The sequence below is a fragment of the Dipodomys spectabilis genome, unplaced genomic scaffold (genome assembly GCF_019054845.1).
Source record: "Dipodomys spectabilis isolate Male_0828 unplaced genomic scaffold, ASM1905484v1 ptg000085l, whole genome shotgun sequence".
In the NCBI taxonomy this organism is placed as follows: Eukaryota; Metazoa; Chordata; class Mammalia; order Rodentia; family Heteromyidae; genus Dipodomys; species Dipodomys spectabilis.
In genome coordinates this window covers 7,784,768-7,804,515 of record NW_024870762.1, presented here as the reverse complement: position 1 = coordinate 7,804,515, position 19,748 = coordinate 7,784,768, and the positions used below count along the sequence as shown (strand labels likewise).

General features: G+C 41.8%; 2 protein-coding genes across 2 annotated transcripts in view; both read left to right on the top strand.

The window, feature by feature from the left end:
• LOC122111072 (zinc finger protein with KRAB and SCAN domains 8-like) overlaps window positions 1-19,748 on the top strand; it is an 88,901-nt gene that overhangs the window by 44,087 nt on the left and 25,066 nt on the right. Inside the window, exon 9 of the mRNA XM_042683780.1 lies at window positions 18,268-18,849. Coding sequence (XP_042539714.1) covers window positions 18,268-18,849 — 582 coding nt within the window. The remainder of the gene's footprint in view (window positions 1-18,267; window positions 18,850-19,748) is intronic.
• Nkapl (NFKB activating protein like) lies at window positions 2,527-3,744 on the top strand. The gene has a single exon (XM_042683781.1). It carries the CDS (start codon window positions 2,527-2,529, stop codon window positions 3,742-3,744), a length of 1,218 nt encoding a protein of 405 aa, XP_042539715.1.

The window sequence follows — 19,748 nt, the reverse complement described above, 5'->3', positions numbered from 1 at the left end:
GGAAAAGGGGGGAGGGGTGCGGGGGGGGGGAGGAACGGAGGGGGGAAGTTGCCCTGGGTAATAAAATAGGAAATCTTCAAGTTCTGGAAGGATTCTGCTAGGGCTTCCATTTTTATCTACTGTAAAGCTTGCCTAAACAGCTAGCATCGAACTGACAATAAAATTCAACTCGAAAGTAGAGTGACCCAGAAACTCCAGAACTCTGGCAGGAACTTTATTTCAGCAACATTAAAAAAAAGCATACCCATCATTAAGCCATTGTCTGGAGACAGAAATGACTGCTTCTGGTTCTTGTCCTCTTCACTCTTAATCTAACACTTTCTTTCCTCCCCTTTAGAGCCAAACTCCTTGAAAGACAGCCCATTCCACTGGTGACTCCAGATCTCGCCTCCCATTAATCTTTAACACAATGTGGGTAGTAAAGTGCGCTACAGCCACTAAGATGGTTCCTGTAAAAGTAACCAGAGATTCCTCTACTCTAACTTACCACTCTCCATTTCTCATGACATCTTGTTAGGCAACCAGGGTCATACTGCTGTCTACTTCCAAAAATTCTCTTATCCCTAGCTCAGAGACCCTATTCTGGCCTGCTTCCTTCTTTTTGTATTCCAGCCTCTACTAACCATCTAACTCAGTGATCAGACCATGTTACAAAGCCGTCTTGGTTTGACCAAATACCAGATGAGTGATTTGGGAAAGTTTATCTGTGCCCAACCTTCCTGATTTACAAGTGAAGATAGCAATTGTAAACAAAGATGTTGTGGGCGTTAAATAATATTATGGACATTACATAAAGTGCTTAGATGAATGTGTGGTATAGAATAAGTTAGATCTTACCCTAGAATAAAAGGAAGCTCTGGGATTTGTTAGAAGTCCGTTGTGACTAGATTTTAAGCTATAAGTGAATGCAAGTTGTTTGGCTGGATTGAAGTATCAGTAAATGTTCTATCAAGTGGAATGGACAAGCGAGAAAATACATGTTCAGAAGGTTATCAGAAAATAGCATGCCCATATCGTTCTTAGTTTTTACTTTGAACTTTTAAGTTCAAAGAATGACAAAGAAGAAAATGAATTTAATATTACAGGTATCAAAGGGCACTACAAATGAATACTGGGAAATATTTTTGTCTGTATGAGCTGCACCAGGAATACTACTCACGTAACGTTGTTAGCAAAATCAGTGAACCTGGATGTCCTGGATTTCTAATCTCTATATCCCAATACTCTATATAGGTAAAATAGAGAAGCAAGTTAAGTTAGCAGTTTTCAAATTCTGTCACGTTCCGATTAGTGGAGAGCTTTTAAAATATCCGGATACTCAAGCCGGAGCAAAGATTGGTTAAATCTTTGACTAGCTAGAATTATAGGTGTGAGCTTCCGGAGTCCAGCTCCAAGAGACTCTTCTCTCCAGTAAACTACTCAGAAAAAGCTGATAGTGGCGCTGTGTCTCTAGTGGTAGAGCACTAACCTTGAGCACAAAAAAGGCTCAGGAACAGCGCCCGGGCCTTGAGTTCAAGTCCCAGGACACCTCCACCTTCCTCTCCTTCCCCCTCCCCTGGCCAAACACTGTTAAATAGTTCAGTAACTTGACTAGAATCCAGAGCATCTCAAAGAGGAAAGCATAACTGCCCTGGCAAATGGACACAAACTTTGAAAAAAAAAACCCACAAGATTGTTTCGAAAATCCCAGCAGGAAACATCCCGCCTCAGCTTCTCCATAAGACCTTCTAGTTCTTCATTCTCAAGTTAAATTATCCTTCCCACAATCCTAAGGGCAGGAATTTGTCGGACATAGTTATCTGTAATTCTCATTCAGAATGTCACAAGACTTGACCAATGAGAATCACATTCCAAAACACCTAATTATCATAAATAATAGGCACATCTACAGCTATGTCAGGGATATTCTGATTGGTTGGTTATGCTACACCTCATTTGCATAGGTCATTGACTGTCCAAAGGATAAAATCCCTTAAATTCAGAAGCAGTCTGGCTAGCAAAGTTGTTTGGCATAAATTCTTTATATCATCCTCTATCTGTGAATTTTATTCCCTGAGTATAAGAAGAACCCAAGAAGATGGTTGGTTGTAGCAGCAGTGAAACTACACTATCATACATCATATGATTTAGGGCTGCAATACTAGTGGTTGCTGCTAGATGCTGAAACCAGAAGGGCTGTAATGTGCACATGTTCTGCCCACTGCAAACCAAAGGAAAAAAATGGTATCATCTGTTCCTATAGACTTTTCCAGGGTATCTTTACTGATCATAGGTTTATTTAAAAAAAAATCTGCATAGGGAATGTTAATACTGAGAACCGGTGCCCACATTTCCCCTCCACCACTTCCGAAGAGTACCTTCCGCCAAGCCACCTGTGAATTCGGTCCTCGCCTAGAAACGCGACGGAAAGGGAAGGGGAATCACTCCCTGCGCGGGAATTTTTTTTTCCTAGTGCGCCTGCGCACTAGGGAAAGTCAGGGCCCTCGCCAGAGGCCGCAGTAACCGCCATTTGCGACGCCGCCGCTCATGGCTCCAGTATCAGGGTCGCACTATTCCAAGGACACTCCGGGCTTTCGGAGGCGTCGACGCAGCTCCTCTCAGAGCCCGCCACCACCACTGCCGTCGTCCTCGGTGCCGACCCGATGCTTCCCTTGGAGTGGCACTTCCTGCCCATACTCCCGAAGCGGTGAGAACCTCCAGGAGACCCCTGGAGGTGGCGGGATGAGCGCCCACGCCTCTTCCCGGGTGGGCCGCGCTGGGTGTGGAGAGAGGCCCTTGGGGCTCCGCGACTGTCCCTTCCCCTCTTCCTCCTCCTCGGTCTACTATGGTGCATACCGCCGCCACCACTACCATGCTGGTGACCGGGCCATCGACTACGAGAAGGAAAAGGAAGAGAGCTACCGACAAAGGAGGCTGAAAGAGAGAGAGAGGATTGGTGAGTTGGGAGCGCCTGAGGTGTGGGGTTTGTCACCTAAGTTCCCCGAGCCAGATTCCGATGAGCACACACCTGTGGAGGATGAAGCCAAGAATCCTAAGAGCGTTAGTTCGGATTCCACGTCCGAAGACAAAAAGAGGAAGATCAGTCATTCAAAAAAGAAAAAATCCTCCAAAAGAAAAGACAGGAAGTATTCTGATAACGACAGTGAGTCCGACTCCGAGACCAGCTCAAGTACTGATCGTGATAAAAAGAGAGTCAAAAAAGCCAAGAAGAAAGAGAAGAAAAAGAAACATAAGGCAAAGAAAGCCAAGAAAAAGAAGAAGAGAAGTAAAAAAGATACCAGCAATACAAGTTGTAAAACTTTAGAACGGGAACTGTCAGAAGGCATCTGGATCGAACAGTCAAAGACTTCAGATACAGTAAATTTAATAGGTCCAGAAGCACCTATAATACATACCTGTCAAGATGAGAAACCTCTGAATTATGGCCATGCGCTGCTCCCAGGTGAAGGGGCAGCTATGGCTGAGTATGTAAAAGCTGGAAAGCGTATCCCACGAAGAGGTGAAATTGGGCTGACAAGTGAAGAGATTGCTGCATTTGAATGCTCAGGTTATGTCATGAGTGGTAGCAGGCATCGCAGAATGGAAGCAGTACGACTTCGTAAAGAGAACCAGATTTACAGTGCTGATGAGAAAAGAGCACTTGCATCCTTTAACCAAGAAGAGAGGAGAAAGAGAGAGAATAAGATCCTAGCCAGTTTCCGAGAGATGGTATACAGGAAGACAAAAGGGAAAGATGACAAGTAAGGACTTTGTTGCACAGGACTTTTTGAACAGACTGTTATTAAATGATGACATTTAAAAGCTTTGCAGTGATATTGTACTTACTGTTAGTAAGTCCCCGGTGTGCTGAGGACTGGTTTTTGAAATGTTATAAATAAATATATAGGGCTAGGAAGGTGCCTCAGTGGTAGAGTGTTTGCCTTGCATGCATGAGGCCCTGGGATCCATCCCTTAGCACCATATAAACAGAAAAAGCCAGAAGTGGCACTGTGGCTCAAGTGGTAGAGCGCTAGCCTTGAGCTGAAGAGCTGAGGGACAGAGCCCAGGCCCAGAGTTCAAGTCCCATGACCAACCAAAATATTATATACATATATATATATGTATGTATGTATGTATATGTATATGTAGAGAGAGAGAGTTAATCAAATGATCCAGAGTGCTCGAGTCTACCAAACAGCAGGTGGTTAGGGCCACCTAGACTATCAGATAAAGCTAATATTAGAAGGCATAAAGACAGAGTTGTCAAAGCTTAAGTGGAAGAGGCCAGGTCAGGAAGTACTGCATGAATGAATTAGTGTGGAGAGACTGGCTTACTAGAACTTAGAGAGGACTTTAGAGTAGCTCCACTTAGAGTCACTGGAAGATAGCTACCTAATAACTCACTGACCCTGAGATTTTTCATTCAACACTACCCAAAATATTTCACTTGGATATACCTCTTTTTCAAGGCTCAAGACACCCAAAAGCCCCATTGAGCTGAGGGAAAAAGGATAAGTTTCTAGAAATTTTTCAGAGCAGGGTGATATAGGGACCCTTTTACTCCAGTTTCACAGCTAGCATTCCCAAATAGGGTTAGAGAACACTGATAAAAGCCAAACTGTAACATCTGTATATTTTTATTTTTAGGAATAAGCCATTTTACCATGCTAAACACAAATTGGTACTGCTTTTTTCCACTTTACATAGCTTCATAGTATGAAAGTGTTACTGAACATGTAATTCTAATGACAATGTAATTGAAATCAAACCAAGGAAGTTAGATCAAAGAGATGGAGAAGTGGGAGCATGACTAAAAGACACCAGGCTTTGCTTCTGCAGGATTTGTAGAGACAGATTAGGCTCCATTGGTTTTCTCATTAACTATGGGCACCAGTTTTGACATGTGTTTTCTCTATACAAACATTTTGGCTTTAATGAGGGAACACCCCATCTTGATTATGGTCTTGTGGTAAGAATAAGCTGCTTTATCAAGAAAATCTATGAAAAGGGATGACAGAAAACACGTTTTGCTTTTAGTAACAAGTTTATAGAGCACAGTGCGTTGTGAGAATTACTCTTATTTTTATTGTGCTAGTTAAGGGTTGAATTCAGGCTTTTGTACTTATTAGGTGGGCATTCTGCCATTTAAGCCTTACCACTAGCCTTTATTTTACGATTGTTTTGGGGAGAAGTTCTCAAATTTTTACTTGACCAGACTGGATCAGGATCTTACTTATGCTGCCCATGTAACTGGATGACAACCATGTACCACAACACCTAGCTACTGGTTGAGATGGAAAGGGTTACTGCTTGCACTGACCTCAAATCACAATCTCCACTTTGCAAGTATCAGAGCACAGGCCTGAGCCACCACAGCTAGCCTGTTGGGGGTGAGGGGAGGGGGCGGGATTAGTGTTTTGAGTGATAGTCCTGGGGCTTGAATTCAGGTCCTGAAGCCTTTGTGCTCAAGATTAACATTCTGCCACTTGAGCCATAGCTCCACTTCCATGGTTAATTGAAGATAAGCATCAAGAACTTTTCCTGCCTGGGCTTCAAACCTCAGTCCTCAGACCACAGCTTTCTCAGTAGGATTACAGGCATGAGCCACTGGTGGCCAGCTTTTCTTCTTTCATCCAAGGTTTTGAGTCTTATGAGATTACCAAGAGAGTAAGGGGATCAAAAAGAGTATACATTTAAAAATACAGATAGCAGGCAAGTTTTGGGGGGAAGCTAAGAGAAAGAGTACTTATTTTTAACATATAACATATTTTAAGTTGTGGCTTTGGGTTTGCATCTATTCTTTGTCCTTCATAGGGATTGCTATCTGTTTGAGATAGTTGAGACATTCCTCTTATTTTGTTATTACACAGTACTGTAGTGAAAATCTCCGTGGATGTGTGACAATATATATGTAGCATATTTTTATAAAATGGAATTATTGTGGCAAAAGTCTCCTAAATGGAGAAATGGTCACCTTGAAATGGAATTATTGAGTCAAAGAAAAACACTGATTAGGTGCCTGCTATGTCAGGCAATAAGACATGTGTGAAAAGTTCTGGGGATAAACCAAAGAATACATTAGCCTTGATCTTTGGCATGATAGAAATGTACATTCTACTGGAAGACAGTTTTAAAAGTTAACAAATCATTGCAAATTTCACTGTGCTATGAAGAAAATATGAGGGTAGAGATTAAAAACAAAACTTTCCTCAAATGACTGTCAAGAAAGGACTAAGAATATCATATTTAAGCTGTGCTCTCAGTTTTTAATAGATACTACTGTTATCTCTTAAAATAAGTTTTATAAGTTTGCAGACCAGTATCATCACTGATACTCTACTTTCAAAAAACTTTTTAATCTATGTTAATCTGTTAGGTAAAAATTGCTTTTTTAATTAAGAATAATGTACAGCATTTTTATGTATGAATTTTTTGCAGTCCTTTTATTGTAAACTCACATTATAACTTGTTCAGTCTTCGATAGGGTCATTGGTCTTTTCTCTTGATCATAAAAACTCTTCAAATAATAAAACATTAGCTCTTTATCACATGTATTGGACACGTCTCTTATTTGTATATTGACTTTGTTTTCTGTGAGATGATTATATTGTCCTACAAATCCTAGAAAGACTCCTTAATAGTAACAAAACAGTTATCTTTGCCTTTCTCACTTGGGAAAAGGTACAAATTTGTCTGCTTTAGCTGACTTCAAATTTCAGTCCTCAGATCTCAGGACTGATAGGATTACAGGTATTAGCCACTAGCACCTGGCTTGTGATAATTTTGAAAAGTTCCACAACACAGGGTAATTATTTCTAAACTTTAGCTGTCAGCAGCTTAGTAAAGAAAATATATAAAGCTGGAAAAAATTAAAGTTTTCTATTCAGCTTCCTATGCTATGACAAAATACTGAAATTAAAAAAAAAAAAGAGCTGGGGCACCAGTGGCTCATGCCTGTAATCCTAGCTACTCAGGAGGCTGAGATCTGAGGATCACCATTCAAAGCCAGCCCAGGCAGGAAAGTCCACAACCACCAGAAAACCAGAAGTAGCACTGGGGCTCAAGTGGTAAGGCACTAGCCTTGAGCTGAAGAGCTCAGGGACAGCACCCAGGCCCAGAGTTTAACTCCATGACAGACAAAAAAAAAAAAAAAGGAAACATTTATATTAGCTTATATTAGCTTAGCTTATATAAGCTAATATAAATGTTTCCTTTTTTTAGTTTTAGAGGGTTTAGTCCATGGTTGATTGGACCCAGGGCATTTTGCACCTAGGGCAGGGCAGAACACATGATGGAGAACACAGGAAAAAACTTCATATCATGGCAACAAGGAAGCAAAAGAGTAAGAATATAATGGTTGGGGTCTTGATATCCCTTCAAGGGCATACTTTCTATGACTAGACTAATTTTTAAAAGTTTCAACACACTCCAATATTGAGTGTTTTAGGCTAGCAACCAAGCTTCAACTCATGAGCCTTTGAGGGACATGTAATATCAAACCATAATATTGCCAAACAAGCTGAGCTAAAATTTTTTGGGAAGAAGTAGTACTAGCATTTGAACTTACTACCATATACTTAGATAGGCATTCTGTCACTGGGGCCACACCCCTATGCCTTTTTGCTTTAGTAATTTTTCCCATAAGGTCTCATATATATGACCAAGTCACTCTGGACTGTGATCCTCTTATACTTCCAGCATGCATCACAATACCCAGCTATTGGTTCTGATGTGGCAAAAATGATATTAATTTTTATTTTTCTACCATTGTCCCTCCCAAAGATATACACAGAGTAATAAAGTAAAAAACAAACCTTACAGGGTGCTGGTGGCTCATGCCTGTAGTCCTAGCTACTTTGGTTGAGATCTGAAGATCACAGTTCAAAGCCAGCTTGGGCAGGAAAGTCCATGGGACTTTTATCTCCAATTAATGACCAAAAAGCCAGAAATGGTGCTGTGGCTCAATTGGTAGAGGGCTAGTCTTGAGCAAAAACAGCTCAGGGACAACACCCAGGCCCTGAGATCAAGCCCCAGGACCAGCACACACACACACACACACACACACACACACAAGAAAATTGTAAAATGTTGCCACACACTTTAGTGTGTGTATCTGTAGTTCTAAGTACTTGGGAGGCTGAGGCCGGAGGATCTGGCCTCAAAAACAAAAACAACTTTTTCAGCTCCTAAGGACTTATTACCTGTATTCTTTTAGCCCTCAGTTAAACAATTAAATCAGATGTATGAGTTTCCCTTAAAAAATGAATTAACTTGGCCAGGGGCCAGTGGTGCTCATGCCTGTAATCCTAGCTGCTCAGGAGGCTGAGATCTGAGAATCATGGTTCAAAGCCAGCTGAAGCAGGAAATTCCGTGAGATTCTTATCTCCAATTAACCACCAGAACACCAGAAGTGGTGCTGTGGCTCAAGTGGTAAAGCACTTACCATGAGCTGAAAAGCTCAGGGATGGTGCTCAGGCCCAGAGTTCAAGCCCCACAATGGACAAAAACAAAAAACACAATTAACTTGTTTCTAATTGATAAAATATGTATAGTTACTGGATTTGCTTGACTTAAGAAAACAATTTTAAGTTAAACTTTTAAAAGTCACTTTCAAGCTTTTGACACCCAAGGAGATAAATACAACTCTCCTTGTTACAATTGAACTTCTTGTTTTTGACTTTTTGTGTTTTCATTTTATTTATGGATATATGGCATAGTATAATTGTTCTTGTGCTACTTAATAATATTTCAAAACTATCAGCTAATAAAGAAAAAACTGTGTTCAGATTTTTAAGTTTATTTTATTGAAAAACTATTTTCAAAAAGTTTGTGAACCAGGGCTGGGAAGGTGGCTCGGTGGTAGAGCGCTTGCCTTGCATGTATGAGACCTTGGGTTCGATTCCTCATCCTCAGCACCACATAAGCAAAAAGAAAAAAGCCGGAAGTGGCGCTGTGGCTCAAGTGGTAGAGCGCTAGCCTTGAGCTGAAGAGCTGAGGGAAAGCACCCAGGCCCAGAGTTCAGGCCCCACAGGACAAAAAAAAACAAAAACAAAAACAGTAAGTTTGTGAACCAGTGCTGAGGGCTCACACCTGTAATCCTAGCTACTCAGGAGGCTGATATCTGAGAATCGCAGTTCAAACCCAGCCAGGCAGGAAAGTCCATGACACTCTTATCTCCAATAAATTACCAGAAAGCCAGAAGTGGTGCTATGGCTCAAGTGGTAGAGCATTTGCCTTGAGCTGAAGAGCTGATGGACAGCATCCAGGCCCAGAGTTCAATCCCTATGACCAGACTGACAAAAGAAAAAAAAAGTGATAAGGTTGTCAAGAGGCACTATTCCTCTTAAAATGTATTTATTTAGTACTAGTACTGGGGCTTGAGCTCATAGACTGGGAACTGCCCCTTGTTTGTTTTTTTCTTAAGGCTAGTGCTCTGTCAATTGAGCCACAGCTCTATTTCTGGCATGGCTTTTTATTTTCTTTGTTTTGTTTTTAGTGGCTAATTGGAGATAAAGGTTTCTTGGACTTTTCTGCCCAGGCTAACTCCCAATAGTGATCTCAGCCTCCTGAGTAGCTAGGATTACAGGTGTGAGTTACCAGGGCCTAGCTCTAAAATGATTTTGCTATTGATATATGATGCTTTTTTTTCGCTCCTTGTACCCTACATTTATTACAAACAAAAATATTTTTGATTATTCTCTCCTGCAATAATAGGCTTTTTTGTCATTTCAAACCGTCCAAATATTCAAATAATGACTTTTTCAATACTTTTGACACTTTTGTCATTGTGTTGGATGGTATTACTGCAAAGAATACGATGCTTTTATGTATGAGTAAAGTGGGAAGGCAGCTATTTGTGATAACATCCAACTGACCCGTTTTGAAATGAATAAAACCCCAGCTTTGAAAAGAAAACAGCCACGGGCCAGAAGTCATATGCCCGCGCATGCTCATTGCCTGCCGCTGGGTCTCGGTGGGCGGAACCACCTTGCCCTCGCCTGGAGGCCGTAGCTGGACAGCAAGGAGTCGTGTCCTAGAGTAGAGTCCAAAGTGCTTGGGGAACGGGATCTGGCCCGCGGAGGAAAGGTAACGCGCGGTTTGCGAGCATCGGCTGCTCCAGCCGGGCCTTTAATCGAGTGAGTGCTGTGTGGGCTTCAGCTAGGGCAGAGCCGCGGCCTGTCGGGTTTGGGAGTGGTGGCTTTCCCGCGGGTGCAGAGCAGCTTTCCCTCATCTTGAGGTCCTGGGAACTGGAAGTGGGATTCGCCGCTGGAGAGGAGGGATCAGTCCTGGGACCAGTGAAAGGGATAAAGCCTGCAGCCTAGTTCACTGGCACAGCCTTCTGCTGGAGTTTTTTTTTTTTTTACCTCCATTGAACACAATTTTAGACAGGTCCCAATATCAAAGATAGGTCCCACCGAGAAGATAATGGTGACAGAAAACAGGGACATGAAAACTCCTGGATGGCTTTTGAGTGGCTGAGATTTCAAGGCAGTGAAGTGGCCAATGCAAAAGCCCTAAACCTGAAGCTTGTCACACTTGAGTAATAACAGCGAGACCAGAGTGATTTGAGTGCAGCAAATTAGGGTCACTGGAGAGGACTACAGCAGAGAGCCATGTAGAAAGTGAACATTCTGTTGTGTGAAGAATAGAATTAGTTCTTTCTTGGTGTGACTTTTATAAGCTCTCTCTCTCTCTCTCAGATACTAGGGCTTGAACTCTAAGGTACTGTCCCTCTCCCTCACCCTTTTTTTGAAAGGCTGGTGTTTTTACCACTAGAGCTAAGCCTCCACTTTCGGATTTTTGTTGGTTCATTCAACATAAGAGTCTGACACAGACTTTTCTGCACCAACTGGCTTCTCACTACGGATCTGCAGATCTCAGCCTCCTGCACCTTAGAAGACCTTTCTTCCTTTGTCCTCTCTCTCTCTCCCTCCCCCCTCTCTTTTTTTTGCACAAGTCCTGGAGCTTGAACTCAAGGCTGGGGTGCTGTCCCTAAGCTTTTTTACTCAAGGCCAGAACTCTAGTGCTTGAGCCACAGCTCTACTTCTATCTTTTTAATGATTAATTGGAAATAAGTCTCAGAGACTTTGCTGCCTGAGCTGGCTTTGAACCATGATCCTCAGATCCCAACCTCCTGAGTAACTATGATTACAGGCATGAACCAGTGGTGCCTGGCTTTGGAAGATTTTTAAGCAGAAAAAAAAGTTAGATTCAAAAAACATAGAAAATAGGCAAAAAGACGCTCAAGACCAACACAGGTTTATTTAGGAGAAAAACCTGCTGAGGATGAACAACCGCTTACAGGCTGAAGGTATTTCCAGTGGATTAGTGGGAAATACCTGAAGGGGTATTGAGGTATGGAGACTAGCTTTATTTGGACTGATGGGGCCAGATAATGTGCTAATTGGTCATGGCCTGAAGGGCAGTTGGGGTAGGTAGGCTAGGTGATTTCCAAGCAAAATACTGATCTGAAGTTGCGACGGATCAGCTCGGCCGGAGCACTGGGACCGACGGGACAGGGATCTCGGGATAGGTGGGCAAGGAGTCGGCGAAGTGACAAACAGACACAGACTCAAAAGAGTTGCATCTGAGTGAATCTTTATTGAGGAGAATTAACATTTTTATACAGTGTGTTATTGTCACATAGATTCTTTGTTTATTTAAGCACGTAATCAATTTTTTTAAAAGGCAAAGCATTGATGAATTACATGAAAATTGATGACTGTCCCACCAACTGTTCAAGCTAAGTGGTGCGAAACAAGTCTAGCATATTGTTTAATAGAATGCGTCATCTATTCAGCCTTTTTATGTTTAATAATTAACAAACCTAAAACAGGGCTGTACTTATATTGTACTCTTTTTATTTTTATTTTTATCCAACTATTTTCATCTTTATAAGCTCCTGTATAAGGAAATGGTTCTTCGGTTGGTTCAGGAAATATGATGTTACTAACTTTATATTTTGTGTGAAACCACCATCTATTCCCTATAACGTAGTTGGACTAAACTTAATCATAACTGTTGGGAGAATCTTTCTTTTTCTTTTATAATCAGAGGTCCCTTTTTTTTTTTAGAACTCTCTGAACTACTGGGATAACTCTTTCTAACTTAGTTTAATTCTTTGATTTTGTCTGTTGGACATATCTGGAAATTTTAAGTCTCTATGTTTACTATGTGTGAGCTGCAAAACCGCTTGTGAAGTTGTAGGAGTTTCTGGAGGCAACGTCACATCAGATGATAGATTGATTGGGGCATTGCCCACATTTAATCTTTGGTCTTAGTCTTTATTACTTAGAGAAGCTGTCTCTATTGGACTGGAAAGATACAACATGCTCTGTTCGCAGATCAATAGAAAAATAGCCAAAACAAGAATAAAGGCAACGAATGTACAGCCAAGAAGAATATAGTAAGAATAAAGGTAGAGGCTATAAAGGTGCAGCCAGGTGTATGGGAAGCCTTGAACCAACACCCCCTTCCTGTGGGCATGCTTCCTTGAAGCTCTTTGCCTAACGCAATCTCTCACGCAGACTCCGCAGAAGGTGGCGTGGCATGAAGTCTCAAGATAGAGGCCACGGTGATGGCCAATGAAACCTAACAGAAAAGACATGATTTGACTTCCATTTTAAAGCATCTTTAGCTGACAATTCATGAATGAGAACAGGCTGTCAGGATGAAAATGGAGTCAAGAATACTTAAAAGGTTTCACTCACTCTTCAGTCTAAATATTAGTCTCATCCAAAAGCACCCAGAAATATCCAGAATAATGTTTGACCAAATATCTCAATATCCAGTGGCCCAGAATTAACATACGAATCATCACCCCACCAACTTTCTAGCTCATAATCATTATTTTCTTGGACCCTTTCACTTCCATTGAGAATACTGGCATTAAACAGGACATGGTGGGCATTCCTATAGTCCCAGCCACTTGGGAAGCTGAGATAGAAGGATTGCTTGAGCATAAGAGGTTGAGGCCAGCCCAGGTAAAAAGTCACTGCCATTATTTCTACTACTGGTACTAGTATTAACTGTTTGGGTAATTTTTGTTATTCTATTTTTAGGAGCATCCTTGAGGATCTGGTCAAAGTTCTCCAAATAGAGAGAGCAGTCTGAAGCTGGGGATGGCAACAGTATTGGTGAGTTTTCATTTCTTAACTCCTCTGAATCAGAAGAGAGAGGAGCTCTACTACCAGAATCCTGGTTCAGAGGTCTGACTCTGAGCATACCAGCAGACCAGATTTGGTGTCCAGTCAGAGATGTGTGGTGGTGAAGCAAGCAAGAAACTTATTATTCAGAGTGGCCTCACTGAGGAGAAACTGGAGGAGCACTGTCTTCAGGATTCTGTCAAGATATTTAGGATTTACTGGGGAAAGACAAAAGCTGGTGTTGAGAGGGACAAGATATGATCATATACTTATAATCAAGCAGTCTTGACAAACTGTAGTCTGGGTGATCTTCGTGCCAAGTCTAGTTCTGCAAGTCTTGCTGGCTCCAAGGAAGTCATTATTATTTAAGGAAGTCATTTCAGTTCTCCCACCTTCAGGGCATAATTGCTCCTACTTGGGGAACAGATTCATATCACAGAGTTGTGTGCCTGCAAGACTTGCTGTTCTGGGCATCATGAAAATACCTTAGTTACCTCTCTCTCTCTCTCTCTCTCTCTCTCTCTCTCATTCTCTTTCTTCCCCCCCTGCTCTTTATTTCTCTCCCTCTCTTCTCTCTTTTGTGCCAGTAATGGGTCTTAAATTCAGGATCTTGCACTCTTGTTTCACCAGTACTATACCACTTGATGCCTCCAGTTCTGGTTTTTTTCTGGTTAGTTGGAGATATGAATCTCTTGGATTCATCTGTATGGACTAGGTTCAACTTTGATCTTCAGATGTCAGCCTCCTGAATAAAGATTTCAAGCATGAGCCACTAGCACTCTGCCTTGGTTATTCCTATCTGTCCTTAGTTTTTGTTGTTTGTTTGTTTGTTGTTTTGCTGGTCCTGGGCTTGAACTCTGAGTTCCCTGAGTTTTTGTGCTCAAGGCTAGCACTCTACCACTTGAGCCATAGTGCCACTTTTGGCTTTTTGTGAGTGGTTTATTGGAGTCTCATGGACTTTCCTGCCCAAGCTGATTTCAAACTGCGTACCTCAGATCTCAGTCTCCTGAGTAGCTAGGGTTACAGGCACGAGCCACCATCACCCAGCTGTCTTAGTTTTGAAGGGGAAGGAGAAAGTTTAGGTAAATTTAGGGGTAACCAGATGCCAGTGGCTCACTCCTGTAAATCTAACTATTCAAGAAACTGACATCTGAGGACTGTACTTTGAAGCCAGCCCAGGTAGAAAAGTCCCTAAGACTCTTGTTTCCAATTAGAAACCAAAAAGCCAGAAGTGGAGTTGTGGCACATGTGATAGACTGCTAGCTAAGCCAACACACTCAGGCCCTGAGTTCAGGTCTTAGTACTGGCACACACACACACACACACACACACACATACACACACACACATACATACACATCGGCCTATACTAACCATTTTTACATAGACATTTAAAAAATGGGGGCTAGGAAGGTGGCTCAGTGGTAGAGCGCTTGCCTTGCATGCATGAGGCCCTGGGTTCGTCCTCAGCACCACATAAGCAAAAAGAAAAAAAGCCAGAAGTGGTGCTGTGGCTCAAGTGGTAGAGCGCTAGCCTTGAGCTGAAGAGCTGAGGGACAGCGCCCAGGCCCAGAGTTCAGGCCCCACCACTGGACTTAAAAAAAAAAAAAGTGATTAACAATATATCTATGTGCAGAGTTATCTCAAAGTTTAAGGTACCAAAGGAAATAGCTACAGGCCCAAGTGAAGTGCCAACACTTTTATCAGAATTGGCCTTTAAGACTTTTTTATAACTACTCTATTTGGAAACAGGAATTCACATTGCAAGGTAACAACAGCAGAGACGATGGACAGGAACCACTGTGCAAACAATTCAGACAGTTGCGCTATGAAGAAACTGCAGGACCCCGAGAGGCTTTGTGCCGACTCAGAGAGCTCTGCCGACAATGGCTGCAGCCGGAGACCCACACCAAGGAACAGATCCTGGAGCTGCTGGTGCTGGAGCAGTTTCTGACCATCCTGCCTGAGGAGCTCCAGTCTCAGGTATGGGAACATCACCCAGAGAATGCAGAAGACCTGGTTGTTGTACTGGAGGATTTGCAGCTGAAACATGGAGAAACAGAACCACAGGAGGTAAGGGTCAAATGTCCTCTTTTACACAGAAGCAGGAATCTCTGGCCAGACAGGTGTTCATCAGTGTAGCAGTGGGCAGAGAATAGCTAAGCTTGTGTTCAATTTCTTACATGTCTGAGTGTTCATTTATCTCTGAAGGTCTTTTTTAACCTACCTGACCTCTGCTGGGAGGAAATGCAATGTGCTCCTGATTCTTGACATTTCTTTTCTCTTTTCTATGGTTGAAGTCTTTTGTTGTTGTTGTTGTCTTTACCAGTCCTGGGGCTTGAACTCAGGGCCTGGGCACTGTCCCTGAGCTTATTTGCTCAAGGCTAGCACTCTACCACTTAAGCCACAGTGCCACTTCTGTGTATGTGGTACTGAGGAATAGAACCCAAGGCTTCATGCATGCTAGGTAAGCACTACCACTAGACCACATTCCCAGCCCGAGTCTTTTCTTTTTCTAAGCCCACATGCAACTAATTATATTTACATATACCTGATTGTCTCTATATGTACCTAATTGTCTCTAGGATCCAGACAAGGAAAAGAAAGATAAGCTGCTGGTGGAAGAAACAGCTTCTCTCAAAGTAGTTCTGGAACAGAGGGTCCTGCCTGACTGTGAAGTTCAGAAACCTACGAAAGAGAAGGGTAAGAACTGGGTTGCAAATTTTCACATGGGAGGTGGGTTAAGCTGTGCAGCTCCCACTGCTTCATCATCCTTGGGGATTTGTATTTTCATTCTGTCAGGTTTATTGAAGTATAATTTATATCAGTTAAATTCATCACTATACCACGCAATGAGGTAGGGGTTTGTTTTTATTGTTTTGTTTTGTTCTTGTCCCGGTCCTGGGACTTGAACTTAGGGCCTGGGTGCTATCCCTGAAACATTTTTGTTCAAGGCTAGCATTCTACCACATGAGCCACAACACCACTTCCAGCTTTTTCTGACTTGTTTATGGGAGATTAGAATTTCACAGAGTTTCTTGCCCGGACTGGCTTTGAACTGTGATCCTCAGATTTCAGCCTCTTTCAGCCACCAGCTCCCAGCTAGCCAAAGAGTTTTCACACATGTAAAACAAGTATCATTTCTCTCCTTGTCTTTCTCTCTCTTTAGTGTTACCTTAGTTCTGCCACTGAAGTCATGTTTCCTTCTGATAATTCTCCACCATTTAAACACACATTCTTCAATTTTTCTTTGCTCTTTAAAAAACCTTTAGTGATCTGTGATCTTGCTAATCTTGCTCTTTTATTTTTTTTTGAGTGGTACTGGGACTTGAACTCCCAGTTCAAGGCAGGTTCTACCTTTTAAGGCAAGCCTCCAGTCCTTACTTTTTTTCTAATGTTTGAAAAATTCCAAGCTGGGCACTAATAGCTTATATCTGTAATCCTAGCTACCCAGGAGGCTGAGCTCTGAGCAGCAAGGTTTGAAGCCAGCCTGGACAGAAAAATCTTTAAGACTCTTATCTTCAATTAACCAACAAAAGAAAGCCAAAAGTAGAAGTATGGTCAAGTAGTAGAATGCCAACATTAAGCTCAAAAGCCAAGTAAGAACATGAAACCCTGAGTTCAAGCTCAGTCCTGGCACACACAAAAAAAATGAGCACTCATGCCTCTGGGCCCCTGATCATATAAAATAACATTTGTCGAAATGGAAAAAAAAACCAAATAGATAAATATCAAAAATAAATGAAAAATAGAAAAAAATGCACCACCTTCAGTGACTTGCAGTTGGCATTAATAAAGTCTTCACCAAAGTATGTTCTAGCAGATGCTTATCTCTCAGCCCCAAGGGATTAGTTCATAGATGAAGTCATAAACCTCAAGACCCAATCACCTGTGAAGAGCACCACCAGCTGGGACCAAGCTTTCACACATTTTTTTTTTTTTCATACAAGGTTTTCTTTCTTTCATGAGCATGCTACTCTCAAGGTCAATGGTCTAGTGTTTTGTTTTTGTTGTTGTTGTTTATTGGTGAGGTCACTGAGCCCAGAGACTTAAAGTACCCTTCTATGTTGACAAAACTGGCACCACACCTACAGTAAAAGTGACCCGTTCTTACAGGAGCAAGGGTCTTCAATTCACCTAGCTTTTGTGTTTCCCCTGTAATCCCAGATACTCAGTAGGGTGAAATTGAGAGGAACACAGTCCAAAACCAATATGGGACAAAAAAAGGCCTCAAGATTCCATCTTAACCAATAAAAAAAAGCTGTCTCAGTCTGTCACCTTAGCTATGAGGGAATAATAAATAGGAGGATTGTAGCCCAGGCTACTCCCAGACAAAAGCAAGACCCTATGCAAAAAATAGTGAAAGCAAAAAGGACTAGAGACATGACTGAAGTGGAAACTCAAGGTTCTAAGTTAAAACTCCAGTACATAAAAAAATGAAGTTTGCTAGCTTCTCTGAATGTGGTATATATTACACACTAGAATATAAACAATTTAAAATAAGTCACTGCCTACCACAAAGTTATATCCTTCCCTAAAGTCATTCTCCATTAACAATTTCTTGTTTATCATTCCACATACAATTTTTTGTGCCAGTCTTGAGGCTTGAATTCAGGGTCTGCGAGCTGTCCCAGAGCTTTTTATATTTTTGCTGAAGTGAAGGCTAGCACTCTACCACTTGAGCCACAGCTCCACTTTCAGGTTTTTGATTAATCAGAGATAAAAGTCTGGCTTTGAACCTCAATTTCTCAGACCTCAGATCTCAGATCTCAGTCACAAGGTATGATGACAGACAGCACTTTTACATTTTTCTCCTAGTTGAAGATTCTTTTCCACAAGAAGAAGAAATGATATATATTTCATGTTTTAGGTGAGGAGACAAGGACTGAGAACATGAAGCTTGTTGCAGTGACAGAATCCTGTGAAAGAGTAGAATCATGTAGGAAAATACCTGATTTCATGGAGACTCATCACGTGGTCATTAACTTGGAAAAGCAGCAGAACAATCCCCCAGGTACAGCTGACTATAAATGCTCTGGCCTGACTGAAAGTACAAGTTCCTACCCAGGAGGAAAGCACTGTGAATCAGAAGTGTGTCAGAGTTCTGTTACCACACATCCGGAAATGTTCTCCAGAGAGAAAGGTCATCAGTGCCAGGAGTGTGGCAAAGTCTTTCAGAGGAGTTCACACCTCATCAGACATCAGAAAATCCATCTCGGTGAGAAACCTTATCAGTGCAAAGAATGTGGAAAAGTCTTCAGCCAGAATGCAGGTCTTTTGGAACATCTCCGAATCCATACTGGAGAGAAACCTTATCTGTGTATCCATTGTGGGAAGAACTTTAGGAGAAGTTCTCACCTCAATCGACATCAAAGAATCCACAGTCAGGAGGAACCCTGTGAGTGCAAGGAGTGTGGGAAGACCTTCAGCAAAGCCCTGCTGCTCACCCACTATCAGAGAATCCATAGTCACTCCAAAAGCCATCGGTGCAATGAATGTGGAAAAGCCTTCAGTTTGACCTCAGACCTTATTCGACATCACAGGATTCACACAGGAGAAAAACCGTTCAAATGTAAATTATGCCAGAAAGCCTTCCGACTAAACTCACACCTTGATCAGCACTTAAGAATCCACAATGAAGAAAAAACGTATGAGTGTAGTGAGTGTGGAGAAGCCTTCCGGCAAAAGTCAGGTCTCTTTCAGCATCAGAGACTTCGCCACAAAGGCAAACTGGCATCATGAGGTATTCTCTCCTTGTCCATTATCAGAGAGGATACATGCCAGGAGATAGCATTTTATGAAATGTACCTCTAGCAACTCTGACATTAGACAATTCTTGGAGGCCAATTTGAAAGCTGTTTGTCTCTATTTCCTCTCCTTGTTTTCCTTGAAGTAATTTTTGGACAATATTTTCACCCTCACTATAGAATTTCCCAGAGCTTTTAAAATGATAAATGCATGATTATATATCTCCAAATAATAACCTCATTACTGAATAAAGGCTTTGAGTGTCCAGAGCTTTATGCAGAGCAAGGGCAGACTGATATTTTTTCAAATGTAACAGCAACAGACTCATATACATCTCATTGTAGAAATAAATCACTCTCAAATGTGTCTTAAAGTATAGGAAAACAGTGGCCATTTTCCCACTGACTTCACTTCCTCTCTCCCACTGACCTTACCTTCCTCTTTTCTCATGCATAAGCAATGGACATATTTTAGAAAGAGAAGATGATCTTTTGTTGGTTAACTATAGAGCCTGCCACCAGCATTAGCTTGTGTCATGCCCATGCTGGTACTGGGTCTTGAACTCAGAACCTTATACTCTTGATTAGCTTTTTCACTCAAGGCTGGAGCATTATTACCACTTGAACCCCCACCTCCCCTTATAGGCCTTTTGCTGGTTAATTAGAGATCGGAGTCTTGGATTTGTCTGCTCAGGCTGGCTTTGAACCCAGATCCTCAGATCTCACCTCCTGTGTATCTAGGATTACAACATGAGCCACTAATGTCTGGCTCTGCTTGGTTTCTATTAGGCATTTGACATAGAAGGTAATATTTTTGTAGTCACTTAAAAAACAAAATAAAGACAAACCAGCTGAGAGAGTAGCAAAAGAAGGCGGC

What these genes read in the sequence shown, in the direction of transcription:
- Nkapl (XM_042683781.1), top strand. Translation starts at nt 2,527, where the DNA reads ATGGCTCCAGTATCAGGGTCGCACTATTCCAAGGACACTCCGGGCTTT.